Source organism: Ricinus communis, chromosome 4 (assembly GCF_019578655.1).
Source record: "Ricinus communis isolate WT05 ecotype wild-type chromosome 4, ASM1957865v1, whole genome shotgun sequence".
NCBI lineage: Eukaryota > Viridiplantae > Streptophyta > Magnoliopsida > Malpighiales > Euphorbiaceae > Ricinus > Ricinus communis.
The window spans coordinates 23,656,637-23,667,773 of NC_063259.1; the positions used below are offsets into that span (position 1 = coordinate 23,656,637).

Below are 11,137 nucleotides of genomic sequence, written 5' to 3' on the forward strand. Positions count from 1 at the left end.
CTACCAAACTCCTTTTAATCCTACCTATTAAATGCTTTTATTTTACAAAAATATAGTGGTTTTATATTTCAATGAACTTTATATAGTTGCATACCAACTGCAAATTGACTTTTTTTTTTTTAATATTTATGGAGGTTCACTTAATTGCATAGTATATAATAAGAGTAGCCACTCCTCTACCCCCGTTATAAAATATATAATATAAAAAAATAAAAATTTAAATTTAACACATCTACTTCTTTATTGCTACTTGATTTAAATTATATATGTAAAATCATGCTTTTACAGTGACTTACATAAATTAATATTAAACCTAAGATGATTAAATTTTAAAAGTGGCTCTGCTCGAGAATTCTTATGAAGGGAGAGTTGGTGACTCACTTGAATTAATAAATCCCAGCTGAGCGAATCTTCATAAACATGAAATAATAACCAAATATAGATTTAATAAGACAGTGAGACATATTTTAATTGAAATAAGATTTTCTTTATTTAAAAAATAAGAAAAACTTGAAAAGGGAAATACATTATAAGGAAAGATTACCAAGAATAATTCAAATTAATTACTATATATAATACAATTTATTAGGTAATGAAACAGTATTTTGAATTTGAAAAAAGAGCAGATTCCTTTCTTTTCCAACTTCCTTTAAAAGCAAAACAAATGCAAAAGGAATCAAATTTGCGCATCCAAAAGAATCTTCAAGAATGATTCCATTTCTAAAATTTTCCACTGTGCCAAACAGAAATCAAAAGAAAACATTAGAAGGCAAATGCTCTTCACAAACAAGCAAATGCAAAATACCATGTTTGTCTCACTGAAATACACGTGTCATAACATGCATGGCCGTGCTATTCCGTAAAAAAATACTGGACCCTACAATTAACAGAAGTTTTCGTACACAGAATACAAATAAGGACTCTCTGCTCCATTTTCATTGCTACACTTCGAGCAAACAAAAACAGAAAAAAAAAATTACTTTTTTTTTTTTTTTTTGGTTTTGTTTTGATATTCAAGTTTCTGTAATTTGAGTGTATGCAGTGCGTGTTTGTGGGGGTGTGATAGTAGAAATCAGAAAAAAAAAATGACGGACACAACAGATGATATAGCAGAGGAAATCTCATTTCAGAGTTTTGATGATGATTGTAAGCTTCTTGGCAATTTGTTAAACGATGTTTTGCAGAGAGAAGTTGGTTCTAAATTCATGGAGAAGCTTGAACGCAATCGCATCCTAGCTCAGGTTTTGAATTTTTTTTTTTTTTTAAATTTTTTCTTAATTTTTTTTTTCTGTTGCATGGTGTTGTTTGCTTGCTGAGAGAACGGAAGAAATGCTATGAACTGATGTATGATATTTTTGTTGGTATGTTTTTTTTTTTTTGGGGCTATTCTCTCTTTGGATACTGAGAAAACAGAAGAAATCTAGCTTTCCCTTTTTTTTTTTAATGCTCTTTTTATTTGCTTTTAACAATGATATTTTTTTATGCTGTACATCAGATTTCAGATCATGAATACTGTCTATTTGTTTTTAAAACACGAAAAACCATAATAGCTGCTAATGGTAAACCTAACAGTTTATATGATGTGAAATCAGTCATTTACGAGTAAATCACTACTCATTTTATTCTCTTATTAAAGAAGAAATTATAGTATTGATATTGAATAAAAATTGGCATGGGGTTTTGTTTGATTATAGAGTGCTTGTAATATGAGATTGGCGGGGATAGAAGATACCGCTGAATTGCTGGAGAAGCAGCTGGCATTGGAGATATCAAGGATGACATTAGAGGAAGCATTGACACTTGCTCGTGCCTTTAGTCATTACCTTAATTTGATGGGCATTGCTGAGACCCATCACAGGTAAAAGTTGCTCTTTGCTGTAGTTATATGCTTAATCAGTTCACTGATGTGTGTTGATACTTTGTTATTGTGCTCAAATTATTACAAGTAAGAAAATTATGATGAATGAAAGGCTTTACTTTGAAAAGAATAAATTGCATTACTGGCAGGTTGTTCTTTTAGGTATTTTAGGACTAGGGAGGAAAGAGAAAAGGGAAAGGAGAAGAAATTGTAATTAAGACTTACATTCTTGAGTTTTATTATTGTTTTACTTTCTATTGATTTACGGTGATTTGGTTGATGATGATACCGCATAGCCTTCTATTTTTACATTTTCTTATCTCATATTTTTTCATATTTATAAAAGCGTACAGTTTTGAATGCGTTAAATTCTTTTTAGATTAATTATTGACAAATATTGCATTTTGCAGGGTTCGTAAGGCACGGAGTATGACACATCTATCAAAATCTTGTGATGACATATTTAATCAGCTGCTGCAGAGTGGCATATCTGCAGAGGAGCTTTATGACACAGTTTGCAAGCAGGTTCATTCATTCTTGAATGTCTTCTTTGATATTGTTTTTGCATTTTTTCCCCCTCAATGTCACAGTCTTGCGGGATACTTATTTTGACAACTAAGACAACAAATCGAAACAGTACATTATGTTCAGGTTTCTGAAAAATACAAGAAACTCAATTCAGCTAAACTAAAATGTAATGGTTTCATTTTAACTATTAAAGGGCATTCCAAAGATTGAGTCCGTAAGATTATAATTGGTTTACTCAAATTTTCTCATCAGTTTGCAAGCCTAGCACATGTTTGTTATGGAATCATTAACTATTTTATGAATTTTGTATTTACTAGTCAAACTATTGCTGTTGCAGGAGGTTGAAATTGTGCTCACTGCACATCCTACTCAAATTAATCGTCGTACCTTGCAATATAAGCACATCAGAATTGCTGTAAGCATTTTTTAGGATTGATGTCAATCAGTGTAATCTCAATGCTGATTTTGTATGATGTATCTGAATATGAACTTGGTCTTTCTTGCAGCATCTTTTAGATTATAATGACCGGCCTGATCTTACTCATGAAGATCGAGAAATGCTGATTGAAGATCTGGTATGGTACCCATCCTTAAAATAAATCCCTCTCTTGCAAAAGGATTTATAGAGGGTGTGGGTGATGATCAAGTGAAAGTCGTGCTTTTCTGGTCTTTTTGTGGTTTACATTTTACTCTTGCTTTTGCAGGTGAGAGAAATTACTTCAATATGGCAGACAGATGAGCTTAGGCGCCACAAGCCTACACCAGTAGATGAAGCTAGGGCTGGTGGGAATTATACTCTTCAATATGATTCAAATTGCATGCTTTCATCCTTTGCAAAAACCCTGCTCTCTCTGTCTCTGTGACAGGACTGATGATTTTATTGTGTAATCCTCTCAGGCTTGAACATTGTGGAGCAGTCCCTGTGGAAAGCTCTTCCCCATTATTTACGTCGTGTCAGTACTGCCCTAAAGAAGGTTTGTGACCATTTTATGTTTTACTGTATCATTTGAATTTAAAGAGTTTGCTGGTTTTCTGGCTCTGACATGGTTCTCACTACTGCTTTGCTTCTCTGTTTTATTCACTTCTTTTCCTCCAATAGCATACAGGAAAGCCACTTCCTTTGACTTGCACGCCAATAAGGTTTGGGTCTTGGATGGGGGGTGATAGAGATGGTAATCCGAATGTAACAGCAAAGGTGAGACATCTAAAATTCTTCTGTGTGGCTTGTTAGTCAATAACAAATCTTCCACTGCTAAAGTTATGAAGAACTTTGATGTTGGGATATGCCTTGTTCTAAAGATTATGCATTTGTCTTTTGTAAACTTATTTTACTTTCACATCCCACTGATTCTTTAAGGTACATAATATTAACAAGCATCCTCCTTTTATTATTTCAGGTCACAAGAGATGTTTCTCTTTTATCTAGGTGGATGGCTGTTGACCTTTACATTCGAGAAGTTGATAGCCTGAGATTTGAACTATCCATGGTTCAATGCAGTGATAGATTGTTGAAAGTGGCAAATGACATTTTAATAGAAGGTTTGGCATTAGCATGTCTTAAAGTTTTTGTAAGATCAAATGGATTCTTTTGTAGTTTGTGCTTGTTTACATTGCCCATAAAAAGATATCAAACAAGCTGGGCAGTAAGACAATTTTCGTGTAAAATTATTGTTAGGTGGCTGGTCTTCAGTAAAACCCCAGTACGCATGTTAATTTGTGTGCTCTCAGGAGCAGTAATCCTTAAGTATTTGATTCTATAATTGGATAATGTAATGTGAGAGTGTTGGTCAATGAAGATATGTCGTGAAATACAAGTAATAGATCTAAATATTGAGAAGTTTTAATTATATGCCAGACAACTGTTATTTCATTGCTAGTATATATATGGATCTTACACCTTAATAACATTTTTCTTGTGGTTATGAGTGCTAGGAACTGTAGCGTGTTATGAAATTCCTGCTCTAAGTTTGTTTATGTTGGTGTTGCTCTTTATGCGTAACAATTAGTGAATAAAGAACTCATGTGTGCTTCTGTGATGTCATTAGGAAATTTTCATTTATTCTCGACCTTCTTCTCTAGCTAAATATTTGACATGAGAAGTTGTAGAATTTATGCATTTCCTGGTTTTCTTTTGTTCTGACGAGCTTTGAAAACTATATGATCTGCAAAGAACCTGGTTCAGTGGTTACCTTATGTTCTTTTTCTTCTCGAATAGTTGGTTTATTGATGTTTTCTTTGGTTTCAGTATCTATTCCGATAATTCAGTCTATGTGGGACATCATCCTTTAACAGGTTGAGGGATGCATGTGTAAATGGTCATCCTTGATAATAGTCTCTTTGCAACTCAATAACTAAAGCAAGAAATAATAACTGATAGATGAACCATATAGTTATCCTGTGAAGCAATTATTTGCAGATTTTGATAATTTATGTTGTGTTCCTTTTGGAAAGCTTTTATATTTATGTGCCTTTCCTCTAGATAACCAAGGTACAAATCTGATGAATGTTAATCTCAGAGTCTTCCATGTAAATAATTTATGGGTGATATCTCTTGATATTTATGAAGCTCATATAGTAGCTATGTTCTTCACATTAGATCTGAATGTTGGTCAACATTCTGTACAGAAACTTCATCTGAAGATCACCATGAGAGTTGGAATCAACCTGCAAGCAGAAGTCAAACAAAGTTTCCTAGAAAATCTCTTCCTACACAACTTCCACCTAGAGCTGATCTTCCTGCTTGCACTGGTAAAAGAAATTTCTTTATAAAGTTTCCCGTTTAAAGTGTCTAATTTATTTGTACAAAGTATCTGATTTATCTATATAATTGTGGTTAGACTTCAGTATTACCACTGAGTTTTGTTTTTCTAAGGTAATCCAGAAATTTGACCAAGAGAATGTAAAATTTATTTGACCAGTTACATAATATGTCAAGTTCTCTATAGGGTTCCATCCTACTGCCACGACCTTTAGGTCTCAAGTTTGAACTCCAGTCAGAGCCAATTACCTGCTATTTCCTGCGTCGAATGATTTTAATCATTTGTTTTGTCTAAACAATGTGTTGCAGTGGCTAATCAGCTTTTTGCATTTTTTATGATTCCTTATTGACCTTTTATTATTTTTGTAGAATGTAATGATGGTGAATCTCAGTATCCCAAACTAGAACTTCCAGGAACTGATTACATGCCCTTTAATCGCCAGGTGAATCAAACATTTGCAGTTTGAAAATCGTTTTCTATAGCTAGAGTTCATTGAAAAAGTTTACTACAGTTAGAGTTCATTGAAATAGTTTAATATTTTCTTGTCCATCCTTTTGTTTTTATTATAGGAAGCTCTAGGTTCTTCATATTCAGAATCTTCATCCCAGGATATCAATCATGGTTTACCTAAAACAACTGGAAATGGAAGTGTTGCTAATTCTAGTGGATCTCCGCGGGCATCTTTCAGCTCTGCTCAACTGGTTGCACAGAGGAAACTATTTGCAGAATCCAAGATAGGAAGATCTAGCTTCCAGAAGCTTCTAGAACCAAGTCTGCCTCAACGTCCTGGAATTGCTCCTTATAGAATTGTTCTTGGAAATGTAAAAGATAAGGTATTCCTCCTTTCCGCTCCTTCAAAGTTGTCAAATGTTAAATTTGAAGCATATATATTTGTTAGTAAATGGTGAATGAGGTAGCAGAAACACTTGACTAATGCAACAAAGATGGCCACTTCGAGAACGGGTCTCATATTCCTAATCAGTATCAATCTTTTCCAAATTCTCAGTTTGATCAGTATAATTGCCATGCCTGATATATTTGGCTTTTTGAGCTTAGTGGACTAATTTTTGGCCAAGATCAGGAATGTTCACTGAGAAGCCAATGGTTGCGAGTAAAAGTTTAATAATCTAATACAGTTGAAAGCTTAAAAGTTTTGATCAATCAATACAGTTGAAGTATGGGAAGCCTTTAAATCTGTGAAGTGGGAAATGATTAAAGGAAGAATAGAAACAACTACTATAATTAAGTTATTATTCATCATAGCTTCTGATGAAGGGAACGTATAATTTTTTAATCAGTATACTAATTGGTTTCATTTTTATTTTTCATCACCCATAATCCTCTTCGATTTGCCAATTTGTTTGACATGAGATGTGGTTTATATCATGTTCATTGATTCCATTTTTACTATTCATGATAAAATTGTGATTTTCTGTATGTGATGTGTGATATCAGCTTATGAGGACAAGAAGACGTCTGGAACTTCTTCTAGAGGATCTTCCTTGTGAATATGATCAATGGGATTACTATGAGACAACAGATCAATTATTGGATCCACTGCTTCTGTGCTACGAGTCTCTTGTAATATCTTATGACTCTTTTTTTTTTAACAACTCTTTTCTCCAAATAATAGTAAGAAAAGGAAAATGCTTGTGATTTTAGTTGCAATTGATATTCACTAATAAACTTCTGCAGCAATCATGTGGAGCTGGGGTTCTAGCTGATGGTCGGCTAGCTGACCTGATAAGAAGAGTTGCTACATTTGGGATGGTGTTAATGAAGCTAGACTTGCGCCAGGTGCTATCTTGTTTGGGGTTATTCCCTATAGTTATGTACCTTAGTAAAGTTCTTTTGTACTGAATTTTTCTGATGTAACAGGAATCTGGTAGACATGCTGATACTCTTGATGCAATCACCAAATATTTGGAAATGGGCACGTATAGTGAGTGGGATGAAGAAAAGAAGCTGGAATTTCTGACAAGAGAACTGAAAGGAAAACGGCCACTGGTTCCTCCTACTATTGAGGTAACACATTCAAACATTCTATGACCACCAAACTGAAATCTAGAAAGTATCACACTTCTAGGGGCCATTATATGTTTCTATCCTAATATACCCAGTTCTTATGATATTATTTTATGATCTGCTGCTTCTTTGTTGCCCAACACTTATTACTATACAAGTGTAGCTAGCCAAATTACTAAATCTTTTTTTTTTTTTTTTTTTTTTTAACTTAATAAGGATGTTATTGATTGCAATTCGATTGGACTTCTCCATTTCAAACATTTTACTTCAATGCTGCGAGTGTTCTTAACATCCCAGTTCATATGATGTTGTTTGTTCCTTCATACATATTTAAGATATTAACACCAGATTAAAAAGTTGATACCATTAGAGTCAGATGGTATTTGTAATCTTCTACAGCCAAGGGTATGGAAAGGCATACAAACATGCTTAACACTTCATTCAGATAACAATCATTCCTCTCTAAATTAATACGAGTCATTGCACAATAATTTATTAATTAGTAGAGGTTATTAATTTGGAGAACATCTATCTAAACAAAATATTACACTCACTTATATAAGGTCACTGCATACTTCTAGATAATTAGAAAGTCTTCATGATGCTAATTTAGTCTTATATATTTATTGTTTGTATGTTCCCAGTGAGCTGATGCACATATCCAATAAAAGGCTAAATGCAAGCATGATACATAATGCAAGAATATGAGAAGTTATTAATTCTTGGGTATACATCTCCAATAAAAAAATGAAATATTTTTTATATTCTGTACTAATTACTAGATAGCAGAAATGTTAAGTTAATACCTACAGTACATGGTTTATTTGGTTATTAGGATAATTTAGAGACATATTACTGTAGCATTATCTTTAGTTCAAATTTTGCAATTACAGTAGAACAGAACATTAAGCAATGATTGGATATTAGTTTAAAAATAGTTCAACCCTATACCTTAAAGTACACGCAAACCAAAAAGAAAAGGAAACTGAAAAGAAGATTACTTGTGTGCACACAATTTTCAAATGTGGAAATCCCAATGGAGGTGATTAAATGTTTTCTTTTTCTTTTCTCAAGATGGCATTGCAAAGAATTGAGCGGTGTGTTTTTTTGAAAATTGCTGTTTCTTTTTCTTCTTAGTATTCTTTTTATGTGACATGTTTAATCGAGCTTTCAGGTTGCTCCTGATGTTAAAGAAGTCTTGGATGCTTTCCGTGTTGCTGCTGAGCTGGGGAGTGATTCACTTGGAGCTTATGTGATTTCTATGGCATCCAATGTATGATTGCCTACTGCTACTGATTCTTCTGAATTCAATTTTCTTTTGAAAAAATTACCTAATGCCTTGAATTTAAGCTGATTATCTGGAAATTAATTTTTGAGCACAAAAAATTGTTATTATCTTGAATTTGCTGTTTGGCAGGCAAGTGATGTCCTTGCTGTGGAGCTTCTGCAGAAGGATGCCCGGCTTGCTGTTAGTGGGGAGCTAGGAAGACCATGCCCTGGTGGAACGTGAGTTTATATTTCCTAGTTTGTAGTGCTCTGAGCAAATGTATTTCAGTTGTGCTGTCTTATGTTATGTGATACATGCTGAAATAGGTTGCGAGTAGTTCCGTTGTTTGAAACTGTGAAAGACCTGAGAGGTGCTGGTTCGGTGATCAGAAAACTGTTATCAATTGACTGGTATAGAGAACACATAATTAAGAACCATAACGGGCATCAGGAGGTATTCATTTTAAAATGCCACTTAGTTTGGTAGGATTTTTCTGAAATTTTTTGTAGCTTAATCACTTCTTGTTGACAGGTGATGGTTGGCTATTCTGATTCTGGTAAAGATGCTGGACGCTTTACTGCTGCATGGGAACTTTACAAAGCCCAAGAGGATGTTGTGGCAGCCTGTAATGATTTTGGTATCAAAGTAACACTATTCCATGGGCGTGGAGGGAGTATTGGTCGTGGTGGTGGCCCCACATATCTTGCCATTCAATCCCAACCACCTGGTTCAGTTATGGTGAGTTATGCATCTCTACAAGCTGGGAAATATTTAGTCAGTTAGCTTGGTCTTTAGCATGCCTCCTATTATTTTCTGAAATCAGTAAATTTAGATATTTTGTGGTGAATTTGATTTTCATCTTGCTCCATGCCATCTGTCTCACTTTAGTTATAATGCGTGTGTTATCAATAATTTAGAAATATTTAGTCAGTTAGCTTGGTCTTTAGCTGTTTATGACCCTGCCATTTGTCTCACTTTAGTTATAATGCGTGTGTTATCAATAATTTGTGTGAACTGAGTCAAAAAATGGGAAAAGAAGACATTCTGACGTTAGACTTTGAATGCAAATCAATTGGCAGGGTACTCTTCGGTCAACTGAGCAAGGAGAAATGGTGCAGGCCAAGTTTGGGCTGCCACATACTGCCATCAGACAACTAGAGATATACACAACTGCTGTGCTGCTTGCAACCCTTCGTCCTCCACATCCACCTCGAGAAGAAAAATGGCGCAATGTCATGGAGGAGATTTCAAAAATCAGTTGCCAGAATTACCGGAGCACAGTCTATGAAAACCCAGAATTCCTCGCCTACTTCCATGAGGCTACTCCCCAGGCTGAGCTTGGCTTTCTTAACATAGGAAGCCGCCCCACAAGAAGAAAGAGCTCAACTGGTATTGGACATCTTCGTGCCATTCCATGGGTATTCGCATGGACCCAGACCAGATTTGTTCTTCCTGCTTGGCTTGGAGTTGGAGCAGGTTTAAAGGGTGCTTGTGAGAAGGGATTTACTGAAGACTTGAAAGCAATGTACAAAGAATGGCCTTTCTTCCAATCTACTATTGATCTTATAGAGATGGTACTAGGGAAGGCAGACATTCCTATAGCCAAGCACTATGATGAAGTTCTTGTATCTGAGAGCAGGCGAGAGCTTGGAGCTGAGCTTAGGAGTGAGCTCTTAACAACAGAAAAGTATGTGTTGGTGGTTAGTGGGCATGAGAAACTATCTCAGAACAACCGCAGCCTGCGGAGGCTAATAGAGAGCAGGCTGCCTTATCTCAATCCTATGAATATGTTGCAGGTGGAGGTTCTAAAGAGGTTGAGGCGGGACGACGACAACAATAAGCTCAGAGATGCCCTGCTTATTACCATAAATGGGATTGCTGCTGGAATGAGGAACACAGGCTGAACATACTCTTTCGAGTTCTATGAAGTGCGACTTGTAGACTGAAGGCTATGCCTTTTCCTTCTTATCTTATGGGGTTACCATATGATGACTCCGGTCATGAATATGACTACTATATTTAGGATCAGGATTTCGTGAAACTTTTATAGATAATGGCATTTTCTGGATTTTGGTCTTTGCAATGGAAATAGGGTTGGTCTCTGGATGTAGTTTTTGTTATGGAGCTCCTGTCACCTTGCTAGATTTTGATATTGAATGATGATTGTATGTTTTCATCTACTTCACAAGTCTGGATGATCACTTCACTACCTGCTGCAAGACATTGAAAAACATTGCATGCAACTTCTGTTGTACCATAAACCTGATTGCCAGAGAATCATGCCATGACGTAGCAATCTTCCTTTGATGTCGAAGGTCAAAGATTGTATGTATGTAGAAATGCAGCATGATGCATGAGGACAGATGGTTTCTATGCATCACTTCGAGTTAACCTTATGTTATGCATGTGAACTCGATTAAAGGGCAGATGGTGCAATATCCTGTTTTACATACAGCGTTAAAACTGTTATTGGGGCCTGGTAACAGTTCAAATTTTTAGGTGAAATGTTTAAATTTGGGTGGATTAGTTTCTTAGTATGATATATATTAAGTTGTTGAAATTCAAAAGTTTATGGAATTTATATATATGTGTTAAAATTCATATATTTATGGAATTTATATATATGTGTTATATTATATTGATTGAAATTCATAAAATTTATATTATGTTTGGTTGAAATTTATAAAAGAATTTATTTCA

The 11,137-nt window shown here is 34.8% G+C and overlaps 1 protein-coding gene across 1 annotated transcript; it reads left to right on the top strand.

Moving 5' to 3' along the window:
• The first annotated feature begins 1,085 nt into the window (after positions 1-1,085).
• Positions 1,086-10,341, top strand: LOC8269491 (phosphoenolpyruvate carboxylase 4). Its single transcript, NM_001323722.1, is given in 20 exon segments — positions 1,086-1,241; positions 1,695-1,858; positions 2,269-2,383; positions 2,724-2,801; positions 2,893-2,961; positions 3,091-3,169; positions 3,284-3,360; positions 3,486-3,581; positions 3,784-3,925; positions 5,012-5,134; positions 5,514-5,587; positions 5,715-5,978; positions 6,601-6,726; positions 6,841-6,942; positions 7,024-7,170; positions 8,345-8,443; positions 8,588-8,676; positions 8,764-8,890; positions 8,969-9,175; positions 9,517-10,341. Coding segments are annotated over 20 exon segments (3,159 nt in total).
• Positions 10,342-11,137: the final 796 nt, after the last annotated feature.